Source organism: Garra rufa, chromosome 8, assembly GCF_049309525.1.
Source record: "Garra rufa chromosome 8, GarRuf1.0, whole genome shotgun sequence".
NCBI lineage: Eukaryota > Metazoa > Chordata > Actinopteri > Cypriniformes > Cyprinidae > Garra > Garra rufa.
In genome coordinates, this window is record NC_133368.1 from 34,316,480 (window position 1) to 34,338,421 (window position 21,942).

Genomic DNA, 21,942 nt, shown 5'->3' on the forward strand with positions numbered 1-21,942 from the left:
ACCTTGCAGAATCTGCAAAATGTTCATTATTTTTTACCAAAATAAGAGGGATCATACAAAATGCATGTCATTTTTTATTTAGTACTGACCTGAAGAACATATTTCACATAAAAGATGTTAACATATAGTCCACAAGAGAAAATAATAAATCAAATTTATAATAATGACCCTGTTCAAAAGTATACATACACTTGATTCTTAATACTGTTGTTACCTGAATAATCCACAGCTGTTTTTTTTTGTTTTTGTTTAGTGATAGTTGTAGTTTGTCTTGAACAGTTAAACTGCCCTCTGTTCTTCAGAAAAATCCTTCAGGTTCCACAAATTCTTTGGTTTTTCAGCGTTTTAGTGTATTTGAACCCTTTACAACAATGACTGTAGGATTTTGAGATCTATCTTTTCACACTGAGAACAACCGAGGGACTCATATGAAACTGTTACAGAAGGTTCAAGAGCTCACTGATGCTTCAGAAGGAAAAACAATGCATTAAAGCATTTGAACCTTCTGTAATAGTTGCATATGAGTCCCTCAGTTGTCCTTTGTATGCTTATGAAATCCATCTTTTCACACTATCATTGTTGGAAAGGGTTTAAATACACAAAAATACTGAAAAACCAAAGAATTTGTGGGACCTGAAGGATTTCAGGCAGTTTAACTGTTCAGGACTCAGGAACAAGAGGCTCATGAACAACTATCACTAAACAAAAACACACAGCTGTGGATCATTCTGGTAACAACACACTATTAAGAATCAGTGTATGTAAACTTTTGAACGGGATCATTTTTTATGAATTCAACTATTATTTTCTCTTGTGGACTATATGTAAACATCTTTAATGAGTAAAATCTTATTCAAGCCAGTACTAAATATAAAAACAACATGCATTTTGTATGATCCCTCTTATTTTGGTAAAATAATACAAAAAAATCAGTGCAGGATGAACAAAAAATAACTTTAATTACAAAATGTCTTATAATTTGGCTTGTCTCTTTCACTTTGTGTAGTTTTTTAACATCCAAAGACTTTTTTATTATTTCCAGGTTTACAAGACAAAACCTGCCAAAACTGTTTCAGTAAATGTCAGGCTTACAGATGTTGTCCAAAACTATAAAATACTACAAGGATGAAAGATGCTAACATGCCGTCTGCTTTGTACTAAACACTCATTTTGTCTTTGATATGAAACTGACTGAATCACTGGCATTTGTTTCTCACTACTTGGACGTTTGCTCCCCATGTGCTGCGCATCTCCGGCGAGAGCTGAACATGGGAGAGGACAAACAGATGTACTGGAAGAGACCAAGCAACGGCATGCTCTGAATCTGTGCGCTTTATATAGAAGATGACTCAACAGGTTGTTTCTTAATTAATGATGATTCCAACAGTGCAGACAGAGGAAAATGAACGTCGAAGAGGCTAACAAACTTACCCATGCATGGGGTGCAGGGGATGGGGCTCGTAATGGTACCTCCCCTCATGGTGCCGCATGTCGATCGGAATCGGCGTGTGGAAGGTGGAGAATAAGTGAGGAGCTATAGAGTCAAAGACAGAAAAAAAAGAAAGATAAACAAATGTCAATTTCTCATTCTTATTTCAAAGTTTTACTTTTTTTTTTTCTTTCGGTTTTAGGTTTGTTTTATTTCATAATTGTAGCAATAGCCAAAAATACATTGCATGGGTCAAAATTATCGATTTGTCTTTTATGCCACAAATCTTTAGGATATTAAGTAAAGAGCATGTCCCATGAAGATATGTTGTACATTTCCCACCATAAATATATCAAAACTTAATTTTTGATAAGTGCTAAGAACGCCATTTGGACTTTAAAGGTGATTTTCTCAGTAGACTATTTAGATTTTTTTGCACCCTCAGTTCCCAAATTTTCAAATAGTGGTATCTCAGCCAAATATTGTCCTTTCCTGACAAACCATACATCAATAAAAAGCTTATTTAGCTTTCAGGATAATTTTTTGGTCCAGGGTCACATATAACAAAAAGGTTTTTTATGGTTTCAATTTTAGTTAAACTATAATAACCCTGAATCAAGCCACATTAAACACAATCATGTTACACAATAGCACCACAGAAAGAAGAAAAGAAGCATAAACAAATAAAATTAGTGCTTATTGTCCTGGAACAAATTCTTCTTCAAAATGTGCTTATTCACAAAGCACCATGTTTTTTTTAAACATATTACAGTGTTGTTAACTTAGCAACATGTTAATGCCAAACTCTGTACGACACACAGAGAGCAATAGTTTAGAAGTGAGCCACAGTCTGGCTCTCTCATCTCCACTATAATTGAAAACGTACTGAATATTAGTGGTCTTACATGTGCAATGTGGATTACAGTTTCTCATGATGAGTTTTTATTTGTCTGGGCTAAAAAAAGAGAGCCAAAACATGTTCTTCCTGTCATAAAAAGGTTGATTGCTTTAGGGGGTCTTGTAAAAAGACAACATGCTTTCATTAATGACTGGAACTTATTTAAGGTGGTGGTTATAGATCTTTGAGTAAGCACTAAATAGCATATACTGTCAGCGTCTTAAATGTGCATTTATTATTACTATTTGCTCTTAATGAGCTCCCGAGGCTATTTTTGGATGGACTCATCTCCTCTCCTGTGCGTGTCTGTCTGTGCCCATTCCTTGCCTGTATTAAAATTCTTGGGCATCATGTGCCCCAGTGAGTCAGGCCTGACCCCAGAACAGAGACTATGGGGGTGAAGTCCTCAGATCATTATCTCTACCTGTGAGGAGATGAGGGTAGATGAGGGTGGGGAAGGGCCGTGGGGGCCTCTCAGGGGCCCATCAGGAGGAGACCTGTATGAGTCAGCATTCCAGAGCTGCCACTCTCACTCCAATCATCACCGTGGCTCTCAAGCATGCATTATTCTGATTCAAGACTAAGGAACATGTCAAACAATATGAGGCAAATTCACTAGGAAGTTGTTGCGCTTTTGCACACAATAAGGTTTCCCAGCACAAAAACCTACACTTAATTCAACTGCAAGTAGCAGGTAACCTTATTTCTATGTAAATTATGTTTATTATTTATTATGGGCAGATTTTACACCATAGGGAACGAAAGCAGACTACTTGTCAGGGTCTTTCCGATGCTAAGAAAGGTTTTTTGTTGTCTATTACATTATCCATGTCATCCAAGATGTTCATGTCTTTCTTTCTTCATTTGAAAAGAAATTAAGGTTTTTGAGGAAAACATTCCAGGATTTTTCTCCATATAGTGGACTTCAATGAGAATCAGCGGGTTGAAGGTCCAAATTGCAGTTTCAAAGCAGCTTCAAAAAGCTCTACACAATCCTAGCCGAGGAATAAGGGTCTTATTTAGTAAAAGTTTTACTAAATAAGACCCTTATTCCTCGGCTAGGATTGTTAGTATATAAATGTAATTTTTTTTCTAGAAAATGACAGATGGTTTTACTGTAAAACCATCTGTCATTTTCTAGAAAAAAAATTACATTTATATACTTTTTAACCACAAATGCTTCTCTTTCTCTGTTTCCTACAAAGGTGTTTTTCTACAAAGTAATTATTTTTAATGACAGAATTTTCATTTTTGGGTGAACTATCACTTTTTTTCAGATGTTTCCTTAAAAATATATTTTTAAAGAACATTTTGATTTTATTCTTTAGAATAAAACGAATACAATGACAAACTTCAATGTTTTCTAAATAAATAATAGCCTATTTATAATGTTGTTTTATCTAAAACAACTAATTCAATACTTCAAAACACAATAAAAACAAACAAACAAACCAACAAAACAAAACAAAAACTGAATCAAACAAAACACAAAACAAACCAGCCAAAACAAACCAAAAAACAACCCAACCAAACCAAACCAAAACGTTTGATTATTTTATTTTATACATATTTTTAAAATCACCAGATTAAAACAGTACACAACAAACCAAACCAAACAAAACAAAAAACACAAACCGAATCAAACAAAACAAACCAACCAAAACCAAAACACAAACACAAACAAAACCAACCAAAACAAAACAAAACACAAAACAAAACAAAACACAAAACAAACAAACAAATCAAAACACAAACTAAACCAAACCAAAACGTTTCATATATGGATTAGTCGAAAAGAAATTAAGGTTTTTGAGGAAAACATTCCAGGATTTTTCTCCATATAGTGGACTTTAATGAGGATCAGCGGGTTGACGGTCCAAATTGCAGTTTCAAAGCAGCTTCAAAAAGCTCTACACAGTCCTAGCCGAGGAATAAGGGTCCTATTTAGCGAAACCATCAGTCATTTTCTACAAATTTTTTTTTTTAAATGATATACTTTAACCACAAATGCTTGTCTTGCACTAGCTCAACTTCACGCATTACGTAATCACTTTGGAAAGGTCACGTGTGACGCAAGCAGAAGTACCGACTTACAAAACGATTGTGCAAAGTCAAACGCTTTTTGCAAAAAATGGTAAAAACGATCTTGGCAAATTTTGAAGTTGGAGAAGAAAATTTGATTTTTCGCCTAACCTACCTTTTTGAACCAAAGTACAAAGATGAAGAACTAACCACACATTACCTTTCCAATGTAATTGCATATTGATTAGTGGTTAAAAAGTATATAAATTTGTATTTTTTTTTTTTTTTTTTTTAGAAAATGACAGATGGTTTCACTAAAGACCCTGACCCAAGAGCTGGGATCGTTTAGAGCCCTTTGAAGCTGCACTGAAACTGCAATTTGGACCTTCAACCTGTTGGTTCCCATTGAAGTTCACTATATCGAGAAAAATCCTGGAATGTTTTCCTCAAAAACCTTCTTTTCGACTGAAGAAAGAAAGACATGAACAACTTGGATGACGTAGTAAATTACCAGTAATTTTTTATTCTGGAAGTGAACTAATCCTTTATGACAGAAAAAGAAGAAAGAGAAACTAGAGTTTCTTTGAACACAAAATATTAAACTGTACCATGGAGGGGTATCCAATGCAATATATATTACATTTTTAAAACCATTTCTGAAACCAAAGCTGTACAAAAAACAGTACATGTTATTGTACTTTGTGAGCTTGCATTCAATTTCATTCGGTAATTCCAGTGGAATTTATCCTGGAGAAATGATCAACTCTTCAACCGCTTCATCAATGTCAGAGCGGAAACTGCAACTGACAGGTAAGCAGGCTATTTCACAATGGCAAATGCAGGGAGGGATTGATTGTTTGATGGCTTAAAATCCATCTCCAAAGCTCAGTGACTGCATACTTTTAGGCTGTAGTAGTGCGTTTTTCCTTGCCAATTAGGTGGACTCCCTTTCCTTGGCGAGTTGGATATAGGGAGGCATTTCTCAAATCCGTATGTAGGGGCCAACGTAATGAGGGCTTGCGTGTAGGAGGATAAGCATGCATATACATAACATACTCATTGATGCTTTGGCCAAGTGCACAGCATGTCAGCGCTTGAGTAAGCCTTTGGAAAGTCACGGGATTCCTGTGTGTTTAAGAATGATGGGAACCGGTGCTGTGAAGTGTGGAGAATCATATATGAGCTGAAACGCTTAGTAAGTTACTAAAAGCAGTTTTTCTTTTTTTTTTCTCGCTGAGCTAATGCAATGTTTCATATAAACATCATATAAATATACTGCAAAAGACCAAACGTCATATGGCAAGCTGTCCAAACACAACAACTGAGCAAACATTAATTGAAAGACTTAATCTGGGATGCAGTAACTCTGACTCGAGGGTGGACAAGGCCTCGTGAGGATGTAAAAGCAGGGACGGACTGAGAGGGGTTTATTCAATCACCCAGACAGCTCCATTGTTCTTGAGGCCAAAAGGTAGGCCAAGGTCCAGCACTCGGGAGGGTACACAGGTGTGATCGTATGGATTGACCCACTCTGTTTCCTACAAAGAACAACATGATATGCTCCTACCAAGTCAAGGGACTTGTGTGTAAATATTCACCCCAAAACAGACTGGAGCCACATTTATGTAAATATTTATATTTGTAATAATGCTTTAAAGGGATTGTTCACCCCAAAATGAAAATTCTGTAATCAACTAATCACCCTCATGCCGTTCCAAACTTGTAAGACCTTCATTCATCCTTGGAACACAAATCCAAGTGCTTTTTGACCCTGAATAGACAACGCACGTTGAAAGACTGACACATCAATGGGTCAGAAAGCTCTCAGATTTCATCACAAATATCTTAATTTGTGTCTTATGAGTTTGGAATGACATGAGGTTGAGTAATTATTATTATTATTAAATGACAGAATTTTCATTTTTGGGTGAACTATGACTTTCTTTAGATGTAAATATATTTTAAAAGAACATTTTGATTTAATTCTTCAGAATAAAATGAATACAATGACAGACTTCAATGTTTTCTAAATACACACTAGCCTATTTATAATACAACAAATCTGATACTTTAAAACACATGTAAATCTTAAAAAAAACTAAATAAAACAAAATAAAACTGAATCAAACAAAACACAAACCTAACCGACCAAAAAACAAACCAAACCAAATCAAAACACAAACCGAATCAAAACAAAACACAAACCAAACCAACCAAAACAAAGCAAAACACACAAAAAAAACAATCAAACAAACACAAACCAAACCAACCAAAACAAAACACAAACCAAACAAAGCAAAACACAAACTAAACCAAACAAAACAAACCAACCAAAACAAAACACAAACCAAATCAAAACAAAAACCAACCAAAACAAAAAACACAAACCAAACCAAACACAAACACAAACCAAAACGTTTATTATATAGATCAAAGTAAAATCAGATATTTTAAAAATATTTTTAAAATCACATCCCATGCGGTCAAAGTGGGTCCCATTTAATATTATTAAAGGTCCCATATTGTACACATTTCTGGAGGTTTATTTTAGTTGTTGATGTCCTTAAGAATATATATTTGCGGTATAAGTGCCAAAATCCATCTCAATATATTTTTACAGCTCCTTTTTTAGGAGCTCTGTCAAAAACAGGTCGATTTTGGCCCATCTAATTAATATTCATGAGCCTCTCTTCTGATTGGCCTGTTGTTTTCTGAGTGACGCACAGCCAGGCCAACCACAGTTAACTACGGTCATGTATGCTTTAGCCGAGCCCAGAGCCATAGAGAGAGCCTAGCCTGCTGATACTCAACAGGATATTTCAGAATGATCATTAATGTTTTTTCTTTTTCAAACACCGAATGCAGTAAGCTACATAACTGTTGCTTTAGTAAAGCCCCTTTCACAATGCGCGCTGATTCTGGAAAATTACGGGAACGAGCGCTTTGTGAACAAAAGCCAGAACCATAAAGGCAGTGTTGTGGTGATGATGCACGTTATCATGCGACTCTTCACGACGAAAAAATACGTGCAAAATGGAATGAAGCGGCGATTGGGCAGAGCCAGCTCCGCACTATCAGCGCTGAAGCACAGTTTGTTCAGGTTAGTTTCAGTTTAGTGAAACGTACGCGTCGCATTACATCTCACATCCAAACATCACATGTCTTTATGGGTTGTGTGTAAAGCACGCACAGATTCCGGAAAACAACTGTGAATGAACCAAATCAAACAACTCCGGAACAAATCATGGGACACATTATCCGTGTATTTACCGGAATTGCTGTGTGAAAGAGGCTGAAGTTGACGTGCCTCTGGTCTCTTATATTAACGTTGTTCTGAAGCCTGTGCAATGATGTACATCTATCGACTGAACAGGGTTTTCTCCACTTGTTTTCGTGTTGTTGTTGCTTAGCAATGTTATGGACGCGATGTTGTCTGGGTTTGACAAAAGGAGGGTGGGACGGTGGTTGGTGCTGGGGTGGTGACTGAAGGCGGTGACTGAGTAGATCGGACGTCACATCGTTACAGAAGTCACAGCGGCTCGTGAAAATGAACAGCTACTTTAAGCAGGCTGTGTGCAGTTTACTGTGGATTGACTGCTTTGAAACTCATATGGTAGTTACATAGCCCCTAGACCTCAGTTGTCATGAAAAAAGCCAGGAAATTTTGATTTTGACAATATGGGACCTTTAAATAAAAAATTATTTATGAAATTCTTGTTTAAAATCTTAAGCTGTGTATCAAAACAAATGCATAATGCACTAAAAACAAAACCTATTTATTAACTATAAAAAAAACTTATTTTTTAAAAATATATAGAATATTTTTAATTGCAATACCATAAAACCATAATCCATCTTTAAACCTGTTAAGTAGTAAGCACCATGTTTGGGTTACGGAAAGTATTATTGTTTCAGTCCCACATTTTAATTCCTAAAATGTACAAAACATCCTGTCAGGACCTGGTGAGAACCAGGCATCCACATTCTGTTACAGGTCAGGATTAGCTTGCGGTTTGATGTCCTTTTAAAGACAATAGCAGGTGGTAGACATTATCGACGGGTACTCAAAGCAGAGGAAAAACATTCACTTTTCATGTCCGAACGGAGCCGAGAGACAGGCGGCTTTGTACTGAGAGTAGCTCATCTTTAGAGGAAGCACTCAAGAACAATAATAATATCCTGAGAGGCCAGGCAGCAGCAGTGTAATTAAAAAGGCTTTTCTGTCTCGCTCCAGGAACAAGAGGGGAGCGAGCAGGAGGGAGTCGATTCAGACAGGAAATTCCAGCAGAATGGCCTGGCAAGGGGCCTAACTACACAGCACCATGCAAACCGCTCCACACCAGATCCCTAAGCTGCCTTGAACCCTGGGAAGCCGCAGGCCGAGCGGGAGCCACCAGTGGAGTCAGCCGATCCTGGTAGCATGCAATTTGTTCCCATTTTTGAACAACCAACTGAGGCCTTCCTTGACTTCATGTCACACATCAGCGTGCAGCAGTATGTAATAGTTAAATGCTCAGGGGAGGGAAAAAAAGGCTTGTCTTCTATCCATCCTGCACCTGAGAAATGTCACACTGTATAACATCCCTATTTAGTCTGTGTTGATGGTTTTTTCCCAAGGCGTTAGTTGTGGCGGCACAAGGATTAGGGGTTTAAGAGAGAGCACGAAAACCGCTTCCAGCACAGAAAGGAAGTATTAAGTGAATGACTTTTCTTTTAACACCCCAGGGGCTTTGTAAAACGATACATTTCTTATTAATAGGGGATTTCTGGCAAAGGCCAAGTAGATTAAGGTATGGCATCCATACCATAATCATATCTGGTATACATTGTGTTAACTGTAGATCCTTTAAGAACGTATGTGCCAATTTAGAATATTTCAGAGTAGCTGCTTAGTTGTCTTCTAAACTGTTTTGCAGTCGTTAAAGTATGTTTTTAGTGCTTTGTGGTTGTTTACCAGCCTAAAGCAAAAGTGCCAACCCCAAGTCTCTATGCTATTCTGGTCTCTAGATATGGTTAAGAATTTATTACCAGTCTGACACATAAAAATATATTAGCGTTACTCCAGTAGTTTAGTGTGATTACATAATGTAATTCTTTTACAGAATTTACTCAATGTTAATTCTATACATTTTAACACTGAAAGTTGTATACAAACTAACAATAAATATTGTTTTAAAAAATAAATAAATAAATAATTTTTTTTAATGAAATCAACAGCAATGCAACTGCCATGTTCAAGGTCCAGAAATGTAGTAAGGACATCATTAAAATCCATGTAACATCAGGGGTTCAACCTTAACTTTATGAAGCTATTAGAACACTTTTTGTGTGCAGAAACAAAAATAACTTAATTCAATAATTAAAATATCTTAATTTGTGTCTTGAAGATGAACAAAGGTCTTACGGGTTTGGAACTACATGAGGGTGAGTAATTAATGACAGAATTGAATTGAATTTAATTAATTAACAATATTTATAAAACATTTATTTGATCACAAATATCGTAAAAAAACAGCAATATTGTGAAATATTATTACAATAATTCTTGTGATTTTCAGCATACATTAGTCTTCAGTGTCACAAGATCCTTCAAAAATTATTTAAATGAGTTGATTAATTTAAATTAATAAACATTATAAAAGTCTCTACTGTCAATTTTGAACAATTCAATGTCTCCTTGAATAAAAGCATTAACTTTTCACAAAAAAAAGTAACAAAAAAATCCACTGACCCCCAATGTTGGGTAAGTTACTCAAAAAAAAAAACATCCACTACAAATGACTAATTACTACTTATCACTTTACTGTCAAGATACTTTGAAAACTTGTCAAACTTGAAAAATACACAAAGTTAAATTCTTTCAGTACTTTAATATTGACTGAAAAAAATTACAGAAGTATGAAAACAGCAATCTGAACGTGATCACTTGAGTTTAAAGAACTTAAAAATCATCATATAAGATTAATACATCAATTTTTAACCGTAAAGGGTTCACCTTTATTTGTATACACTCACAGTATTAATAAAACATTGTGCTTTTGTAAAATAAAGAAAACAAACATCTTTCTGCGTAATGCATACCTAACTCTCCTGACCCCAAACTTCAAATGACAGCATATACCAGCGAATGATCTATCATGCATTATATAATCTTTGTTGACTTATTTATAAAACGTATTAAAAACTGCTCTCAAGACACAAGGTAAATTATCAATGTTTGGGAGTTCTTTGACAGTTTTCCTAATGTCATTAATGAAATAGAGGTTTAGCTCATAGCAGTACCTTTGTTTACAAAACCCTGTCGTAAATACAGTAGCCCCAGATCCTCAGCAGACCTTATGTGCCTTTCCTGTTAATGTTTACAAAGCAGGGTCTCGCTGGCTTCTCTCTGGCAGTCTGAAGCCATGTCAAACAACTGGCCAAATCCATCCAATCACTCACATAATTTCCAGCAAGCTGCTGGCCCTTATAAGCCCTGAGAGCCGAATGTGATTTATTAAGCCTCTCTGAGGCACTGGACTAGTTACCTTAATTGTCTCGATACTTCCACAGTGTCTTAGTCCTGGGACAAAAGCTATCGGGGCAGGGGGCACCAGAAAATAACCCCAATGCATCACAGTACAAGGTATAGAGTGAGACGTATGTTTGAGAGTGTGCTTCGCTACACATTAGCATGCTTTTGGTGTAACAGCGCCAGTTAGATGATGATAAAAGACTAATTAAACATAAGATAATCACTCAACTGATTTACAGTTGAAGTCAAAAGTTTACATACACCTTGCAGAATCTGCAAAATGTTCATTATTTTACCAAAATAACAGGGATCATACCAAATCCATAATTTTTTTTATTTTGTACTGACCTGAATAATACATTTTATATAAAGGACGTTTACATATAGTCCACAAGAGAAAATAGTTGAATTTATAAAGATTACCTCGTTCAAAAGTTTGCATACACTTGATTCTTAATACTGTGTTGAATGATTCACAGTTGTTTTTTGTTTAGTGATAGTTGCTCATGAGTCCCTTGTTTGTCCTGAACAGTTAAACTGCCCACTGCTTTTCAAAAAAAAAAAAAAAAATCCTTCAGGTCTCACAAATTCTTTGGTTTTCCAGCATTTTTGTTTATTTGAACCCTTTCCAACAATGAGGGACTCATATGCAACTATTACAGAAGGTTCAAACACTCACTGATGCTCCAGAAGGAAACACGATGCATTAAGAGCCAGGGGTGTAAACTTTTAAACAATGAAGATGTGTACATGTTTATTTTGCCTAAAAAGCATATTTTTTCATTTAGTACTGCCCTTCAGAAGCTACAGAAGACACTTGTTTCCCAAAATAACAAAATAAGTTCAATTTACCCTGATTTTCAAACTCAAAAAACATCAGAGAGCATTTGAACCTTCTGTAGTTGCATATGAATATCTCAGTTGTCCTCAGTATGAAAAAATGAATCTAAAAATCATACAGTCAGAAATACAGAAAAATGCCGAAAAACCAAAGAATTTTTGGGACCTGAAGTTTTTTTCCTGGAGAACAATGGGCAGTTTTAACTTTTCAGGACAAACAAGGGACTCATTAACAACTATCACTAAAGAAAAGAAAAAACACAGCTGTGGATTATTTAGGTAACAACACAGTATTAAAGTACATTTTTTAACTACATTTAAAGAATATTTGCATCATAAGAAAAAAACATCCACTTGTGTCTTGTCAAGATTAAGTAAATACTTTTGCACTAAGAGTCTTTTATCTGCAGGGTTGTAGATATTATGAGGTTGCAGAGTGCCAAAGCCCTCAAACCCAAAGTTAGTCATTTAAAATGGGTGGATTAAAACAATCATAGTGAAGATCTGACATCCATATAGCATGCCTCGAAATCTCATTGGATGACGGGTTGCAGGGTCACAGCACTGATATTTGTGGTTTTCAAAATGGCACTTAGACATCCTCTTAAGAGCTACTTTGTGCCTTCGGATCTTGCTTGAATTAGTGATTTACTGCTCCTTAGAGTACACACTATCGTTTCTTACCCATGGAAACCCAGAAAACATCAGCTTAGCGTGATTGAGGGTTTCCAATACAGGCTCATGGTTATGCACTCCCTTAAGCTCTACAAATCTAAAAACGGAAAAAGGAGTTCATCTGAACATCTTCTCTTGGGAACATTGGTCTCTATGGTGCTTCATGTGGCCCTTTGGCCTCTGAACTGCGGGTAATACAAAGGATGTCCATTAACACAATGGGTGTGCTAACAGTGGTCAGCGCTGCTTCAGCACTACTGGTCCACCAAAAGGTCTTTTACAACAGGAACGATGGCTGTGGAGGAAGTTCTCTCACATCAAGACAAAGCAGAGGCTCAAGAGCCACAGTGATTCATAAGAGGGAATCCCTGCTTGGGTTCACACGGAGGTGAGACCTTTGGGGGGAAAAAACAACAGTGGAGAGGGAAAACGTCAACACTCAAAATTGTGAGATGATGTTTTCCCCAGTGTTGCATAAAGAAGTGGTTTTCATACTATACTTACTGTGACTCATTTCAAAAGTCATTCAAACTTTATACACTACCAGGCAAAATCATAGTTTGGTCAATTTTGAGATGTTTGGAAGATTGTGCTTCCATAAAATATACAAACACACATTCACGTTTTAATAATCTCAAATTTGCATCAGATTTGAATTCACATTTCTATAAAGGGATAGTTCACCCAAAAATTATATTTTTGATGAAATCTGAGACCTTTCTGACCCTGCATAGACAGCAATGCAACTACCATTTTCAAAAATTTATTCTCAAAGCATTTTGACTCAATTCTCAAAGCGACTTTAATCTCATAGTTTTAGACTTTAGACTATTTTTTTTTTACGTGGCACTAAAACGCCGTTGTAGTTTTGGACCCCATTGACTTTCATTGTATGGACAAAAACAAAAGAAAGAAAGAAAGTCATACAGGTTTGGAATTAGTAAATCATTTCGACTTTATTCTTGATGCATTTCAACTTTAATCTCACAATTTTAGACTTATTTTTATTTTTTAACATGGCATTAAAACGCAGTTGTAGTTTTGGACCCCATTGACTTTCATTGTATGAACAAAAACAGAAGAAAGAAAGAAAGAAAGAAAGAAAGAAAGTCTTACAGGTTTGGAATGAGTAAATTATTTCGACTTTAATCTCGCAATTTAAACTTTTTATTTTTTTAAAACGCCATTGTAGTTTTGGACTCCATTGACTTTTATTGTATGGACAAAAACAAAAGAAAGAAAGAAAGTCATACAGGTTTGGAATTAGTAAATCATTTCGACTTTATTCATGATGCATTTCAACTTTAATCTCACAATTTTAGCCTTATTTTTATTTTTTAACATGGCATTAAAACGCAGTTGTAGTTTTGGACCCCATTGACTTTCATTGTATGAACAAAAACAGAAGAAAGAAAGAAAGAAAGAAAGAAAGAAAGAAAGAAAGAAAGAAAGAAAGTCTTACAGGTTTGGAATGAGTAAATTATTTCGACTTTAATCTCGCAATTTAAACTTTTTTATTTTTTTAAAACGCCATTGTAGTTTTGGACTCCATTGACTTTTATTGTATGGACAAAAACAGAAGAAAGAAAGAAAGTCATACAGGTTTGGAACGAGTAAATCATTTCGACTTTATTCTCGCATCTCGACTTTATTCTCTAAATATTTTGATTTTATTCTCAAAATATTTCGACTTTAATCTAGAAATATTTTGACTTTAATCTCGTAATCTGAGATTTTTTTTTTTAACGTGGCATTAAAACACTGTTGTAGTTTTGGACCCCAATGACTTTCATCGTATGGGCAAAAACAGAAGAAAGAACGAAAGTCATACAGACTTGGAACAAGTAAATAATTTTTAAACACAACTTTTGAGCTTTTGTGTGATAAGAAACAGTTAAATCTAATAGCCTATTTACACAAAACAAGGCCTTGGCTATCTAGCCAAACTCCATCTGTGACTTCAACATGCTCTGGGGGAATTATGTGAAAGAATTTGTTGTAAACCCTTAAACTGAAAACATCTGTGAAGGCCCACTGTTATTGGTCTTGCGGATGCCTCGGTTGGGGGTCAGACAGGCTGGTTGTGGTACCTCTCCTTTGCCCTCTCTAGGGGGCCCTCCATTTTCTATTTGTATTCCTACTTCAGATGCCTCGGGCCACAAACGCTAAGCAATTTTGTCCTTTTCATAAACCAAAGAAGCTTTGGTCCATTCCCCATTTTGGTCTTTATTGTTATTCTTCTACACCCAGGCAGTGGTCTTCCTGGCAGGCTAGAATGAAGTAAGCAATCGTAGCAAAACACTCATTCCTGTTACTCAGCATTTAACATCCTTTTTGTGCAGCTCCAGGTCACAATTGCTTTGCCTCAATGCAATTGACAATAAGACCCCTCATTAAAATTCTTTTCCATTGTGAACGCATCACTTCCCGTGGATGAAACTTCCCCTCTCTTGCTGCCATATCCCCGTGGCTCATGCCTTTCAGTGCCGTTCATTGCTTTTTACTCAGCCGTTTGGACCCTACATGCTTCAAAGAGGCCCGTCATTACCACCAGCGCCGAAATTGGCAGCGTTCTTTACTTTAACCAGAAGCGTCTTGGCTCGCGATAACCGCCTCATGCAGTCACGCTGCGAAAGTGAGATGATTTATAGACGGCGGCGATTTTTTACAGCATTTACGAGCGGGAGCGGCACTGCCAGCATCAGCGCCATTGGACACATAGATAATGAACTGCAAGGAAACGTTTCCCGTCAGCCCTCCTCTTTTCTGCGGATGAGAGGATTAGGCTCTTAATTAGTGCCTCCAAAGGGAAAGCTCAATTTACGGGATGGCAACAGAGTGCTGGGGGAGAGGAGAGCGCAGGAAAATGTCTAACAGGCTGGAATGGAGGCCTCCCATTAGAGAAAGGAAAGGGGGATGGGAAGATGAGAGCTTCTTTCTCCCAGACAAAAGGGGTGCATTCCGCTTGGGCCATGATTCAGAAAGTTTTTCAAAGAAGAAGGGTGTACAACAGCCTCAGATTCTGGATGATCCTTCAATGTAGTGGGTCATAGAGGTAATGAGCGAATTATCATAATATGATAATATCATGATGTAAAATTATACAAGGTCAAACCATCCACAAAACCAAAATCTAACATCATGGTACACTCTTAAAAATAAAGGTGCTTTAAAAGTTCTTCACAGCAATGCCATAGAGGAACCATTTTTGGTTTCACAAACATCCATTCAGTCAAAGGTTCTTTAAAAAAAAAAAAAAAACTCTCTTTTTTACCTTTTTATAATCTGAAGAACCTTCTTTTGCCACAAAGAACCTTTTGTAAAACAGAAAAGTTCTTTAGATGTTAAAGGTTGTTTATGGAACCATTTAAACAAAAAAACTTATAGGAATATAAATTTAATAAGTTATAAAATAAATTATTTTTGTTTCTTTAAAGCAATTTAAAATCTATCTACTTATAAAACTATCAACTTAAATAAAAAAATTAAATTATAATACTACTACTAATAAAAATATTAATACAATTATTTATATAAAATTATAAACTTACATATAAAAAATTAAATATAATAATAATAATAATAATAATAATAATAAAATTATTTCTCAAATTATATATAAAAATTACAAACTTAAATATAAAACAAATAAAAATATACTACTACTAATAATAAAATCATTTCTAAAATTATATATATATATAATTTTAGAAATGATTTTATTATTATTAGTATTTATTATATTTCTATTATCACTTATACACACACACACACACACACACACACACACACACACACACACATATATATATATATATATATATATATATATATATATATAAAGTGATAATAGAAATATAATAAATTATAAAATAAATAAAAAATTTGTTTCTTTAAAGAAATACTTATAAAATACTTTAAAATATAAACTTAAATTATAAAAAATAAAAATATAATACTAGTAATAATAAATTTAAAATATATATTTAAAAATCTAAACAACAAAAATAAAAACAAATAAAAATACACTACTGATAATAAAATTATTTCTAAATTTATATAAAAATAAATAATAAATTATAAAATAAATAATACATTTCATTTCAAAGCAATTTAAAATCGATCTACTTATAAACATAAAAAATATAATACTACTACTACTAATAAAATAATTTCTAAAATTATATATATATATATATATATATATTAGAGGTGGGCCGTTATCGGCGTTAACGTGCTGCGTTAACGTGAGACTCTTATCGGGCGATAAAAAAAATATCGCCGTTAATCTATTCTCAAAGTTGGGTTGGGAGCTTGGTCTAAACTACGCAAGCTATGATGACTTTCACCTTGATAGTTTAGCGCGGATGACGTATACCTAGCCGAATTGAGTGTATGATGATCCGTACAGACCAAACCGGTTCGGCACGCATGTGATTCGCGGATTAACTGTTAAGTTTAACCATCATAGAGTAAAAGTTTATAATTGGCACATGTTTTGTCTTGCCAATTTACCAATTTAAAAAGGGAACACGCACGCTGACGCACACACCTAAAGAGAGCACGCGCACAGAGAGAGAGAGAGAGAGAGAGAGAGAGAGAGAGAGAGAGAGAGAGAGAGAGAGAGAGAGAGAGGCGCGATTCACACAGATTGATTCCTCTTTAACTTATTTTTGAACGGAAACGTACATACAAAGTCATGTCTTAATACTAGGGATGTAACGGTATCAAAACTTCACGGTACGGTAATACCTCGGTATGAATGTCACGGTACGGTATTTATTGAATCATTTACAGGAAAAACAAAACTAATGAAGAGACTCGAAAAAAGTGCCAGAAGTGTTTATTAAACAGTTTACATGAACACTGAACATATCAATGGCATACAAATTAGCCATCTATCTGTAATCTTTGAAACAGGAACTTCAATTTTTCAATTTTAATAACAAAAAATTATTAAACCATGTAACCACGTTACTTTTTTTTCGCAGTACTTTAGCCTACTTTGTGTAGTAACGAAAACATTCATTTCAGTGGAAAAATAAGTCCAAAACTCTGTTTTAACATTTTGAACAATAGGGCTCCACAATCTTTTGCTTTTTTTTTTTTTTTTAGAAATTCTTGTGTGTTTTTATTTTTCTGATAATCAAATGAAAGAATAGACATTTATTTTTAATCAAATGAAAAATAAACCCTTTTAATTTTTGGCAAACAAACAGGTTTACTGTTAAAATCAATACATGGAAGAAAAATTATATTCAGTTTAAAACGTTTAAATAATAATTGTAGTATTTTTGTTCTACAATTAAGTGGTTAATCTTGTTGTAATATTTATTTTTTATCATATATATTGTTTTATGTAAATTATTTAAATAGGAATATATACACACCTACATTATACTGTACAAAAGTAATACAAGACTAATATTGTTCTGTTACATGTTAAACCGTACTTTTATTTTGACAGGTTGCCGTGAAGTTTCTGTGTGTATACCGTAGTATGATATGATGCTAGTTTTCTCAAATGAAACGGTAAAGGTGACACTCACAGCAGCTTTGGAGACTGAGTTATCTGTTCATGTGAGATACAAAGGCCAAAAATTAGCGGGAGCATCACGCGTGCTTCAGTATGAGTGTTGTAAAAAAAAAAAAAAACGTGTCTTCTCCATTTATACAGACAGAGGCAAACGGAACATGCAGTATTCATATTAAAACGGTCTTTCTCCATTTCAGTTTTCACAGACACTAGTCCATATCGCGATTTGAATTAAGTGACAGACCAACTTTTGATTTATTAATCCAATAATCGACAAATTCCGTGGCATTTCGCGCTATAACGTTAGTTAATTCGGTTTTTATGAATGGAGTCCGCGATCCAGTCCGTGTTTTCGCGGAGGAGACATTGTAAACACGTGACAGTGTAGAGACAGAAATGACATGCCTTCGTGTAAATAAGATAAATAACATAAGGCAATTTAGTTTGTTTAATAAAAGAACAATGTATAGACCTGTTCTATAGGAAAGATAACCTTAAATGACTTCTATTGTGATCTGGCGCTATATCGAAAATAAAATGAACTTGACGTTCAAGGGGGGCGGGCAACAGACCGCAAAGGATGACGGCCACACCTGGGCTGATGGGAAATGTAGTTCCCTCTACCTCCCGTTCGCTTCATTCGCCTGAGCAAACTTTTCTTAGAAGAACTATGGTTTTATCGAGTCATGCGACCACGGTAGTATCGAAAAAATTTGCTATTGCGGTACGACGGTATTTACAATACCGTTACATCACTACTTAATACCCGTTTTGGTATTCTGGTAAACACAGTCGGTTATGTCTTCAGTGAACAGAAACAGCTGAGAAAGAGATGCGTGCCAGTATTCGGTACGTGCATTTGGCCTTAAAGAGACAGCATCCTATAAATACCTGCAGTGAGAAGCACTAGGCATTTTACAATTAATTATTAAATTTCCGCACCTGCATTCTAAGGTTATTGATTTTATAAGTAACTTTATGTTGTATTCATTTACACTTGATATTTGTGTAATTGTTCTTGTTTTGTTACTGACTTTATTAGTTCAGCTAGTAGTGTTTGCTGTGGATTAGAAGTACTTAAAGTAAGCATTCAGTAATTAGTAAAAAAACAAACTTTTTTGTTTTGTTTTGTTTGTTTTTTGCTGATCCGAAAAATGATCCGATCCGTGACTCCAAATCCGTGATGTGATCCGAACCGTGAGTTTTGTGATCCGTTGCACCACTAATATCCATGCCCTTGCGCATCTGTGTATTAATCTTTTACTCAGAAGTACATGCAGTGTGGGAATAGTTGGTTACACAAGTTTGTATAGTTAATTGTGTTGTAAATGCAATTGTCAAGCAGTTTGTGAAGCATTTTGGAAACAGGAGATGAGCCCCTGGTCTAATGCGCCACCTGGCTTGAGAAACCCGATCTCAAAGACTTACTTTTAGTCATTATTTGGGTAGCACACATATTCTGAATGCCTTCAGCAGAATTCAAATTAGCCATTTTAATCTAGATTAATCTAGATTAATTCTAAAATTAATCTAGAATAATCTAGATTAAAAAAATTAATCTATGCCCACCCCTAATATATATACACAACACATACACACAATTTTATAAAACAATTATAAATTATTTAAAATTATAATAATAGAATTAGCACTGCTATAATATAATTCTGATAATACGTTTATTTTATTTTAATTGTATAAATTATACAGTTGACTTATATTTTCAAACTTGTTTAAATACTTTCAAGAATTATTTTAAATAAAATAAATATTATTTAACAAATGAGCACAAATTACTTAAAATATTAGCAATATTACATAATACTGTATATTATTAATACTAAAAAAAAAAAAGAAATTCATGGTATTTTATTTATTTTTGGACATTAACAAAATGTAAACCAAAAGTTTATTTATAACAAAAGAAAAAGTCAGGAGTCAATTTAAAAAAAAATAGAGTCACATGAGGTAATATTGGGTTTTAAAAAAAAAGTCTTACAAATGAGACTCAAAACATAAATACACAAACAAACAAGCAAACATATATATTATAAAAAAATCTGAGCTATGGTTATTGTATATGAAATGCCTGCACAACTGTGACAGTAACGCATCTGACACAAACACATCTGTTTAATTCTATATTCACATGCAAAGTTGCAATGTTGCTCAGAAACTGTAAAACAACCTGCAGTTTATATTAGGAAAAAATTCACTAAATGTAGACCTGTCGCCATATAAACAGAGTTGAATGGGGACATAGAGAGGAGCAAACCTGTTTCTTTTTAGGTTCTTTCCAGTGATGAGTAAGTCTTAAGGAACTTACGTGTTTCTTTGTGCCATGCCGCCTGGTGCCCATAAATCATTGTGGTAGTCCTGTACTATCCAGCGAGTGCCCTTTCTTGTGGGAAAACCTTTCAGTCAAGTCATGCTTTTCCCACCATTGTTCCCAATTTGGGAGCCCACCTGTTTACTACTTTTAGTGTTCGAAATGTTTACACAGGACCTTATCCTGCAAGCGTATTTTTTCAGTTGGCTTCTCCTAACCTGACCAAGATGTTTTGGATGCTGAACGTATAATTTAAGCGGTCGGTATGAGCTTTACGTTAATACCCATGTACAGAATGAATACGGTTCCAGACTAAATTTTAATTAATGTTTAAACGTGTCAGCTTTAAATCCTGTTCGTTTTCAGTCAAAGATCTCACTGTAAATAAACTAATCCTACGTTTTGGTGGTTGCTGAGGTGAACCCAGGTAAAGAGGCACTAGAGAGCGGCTCTAATGTAAGGGTCTCATGAATGCGGCACACAGAGCAATATGCTAGCCTCCCCCATACCTCTCAAACCACAGTTTGCTAAAGTGACTTTCTAACAGACTGCAACTGAAATGTTTGCTTGGCGGCAATGAAAGCATAAAACTAAATAAACAGGAACCCATGAGTAACACATGAAGCTTTTTTCCTACCCACACTGGGAGAGAGGTCAATGAGGGGAGACATGGGGAAATGTTAGTCTATATGTCTGTTCTCATCGAAGTCTAAATGAAAGAACACAAACAAGACTAATTAATGAGAGTGCCTCGTCATTGTGAATGACTAATAATATTTGGCTGGACAGACTGAAGCTACAAGTCGCTACCGTGTTACACGTTTCTTGAAAGCGCTCCTCAAAAAAATAAAATAAATAAAAATATTAAAATAAATAAATAAATAAATAAAATAAAATAAAATAAAATAATAAATATCCCTATATCACAGGGCTACATAGCAAGCACACAAATAAAAAAAAAACTACCAAATATTGTGTAAAACTGTCACTATGTTTTATCAAAAGTTTGTAATATAAAATGAATCATAAATAAAATGTATATAATTCTGTAATTTATAATAAATTATAATTTACATAATAGGGAACATTATGTATTGTAAACAAATAATTAAATTAAATAATATTTTAATAATTAATAAAAAAAATTAACATAACAGAATAAAATAATGGATAGTAGAATGAAATAAAAAAATAATTAATTATATTAATTAATATAATTAGTTTCACTGTTCAATTAAATTATTTTCATCAAAAGTTTGTGATACAAAATAAATCATAAACTGCATGGAATTCTGTAATTTACAATGAACTTACATATTAAGGAACATTATATATTGTAAAGAAATATATAAATAATTAGTATTTTAAAAATTAAATTAACTAATAATTTAACATCAAAATCATGAATTGTATATAATTCTGTCATTTACAATCAATTCTAATTTACATATTAAGGAACGTTATGTATGGTAAACAAAGAAATATCTAAATAATTATTTTAATAATTTTAATTTTAATAATACTTGTATAATATAATAATAATAATAATAATACAATAAACTATAGAATAAATGATAAAATGAAAAAAAAAATCAATTAATTATATTAATGTCACAGTTCAATTAAATTATTTTTATCAAAAGTTTGTGATATAAAATAAATCCTAAATTGTATATAAATCTGTAATTTACAATGAATT

At 34.2% G+C, this 21,942-nt stretch overlaps 1 protein-coding gene across 1 annotated transcript in view; it reads right to left on the reverse strand.

Moving 5' to 3' along the window:
- The window catches only part of gli2a (GLI family zinc finger 2a), a 115,122-nt gene that overhangs the window by 49,827 nt on the left and 43,353 nt on the right, over positions 1-21,942 (reverse strand). The window contains exon 3 of the mRNA XM_073845441.1: positions 1,432-1,534. Coding sequence (XP_073701542.1) covers positions 1,432-1,534 — 103 coding nt within the window. The remainder of the gene's footprint in view (positions 1-1,431; positions 1,535-21,942) is intronic.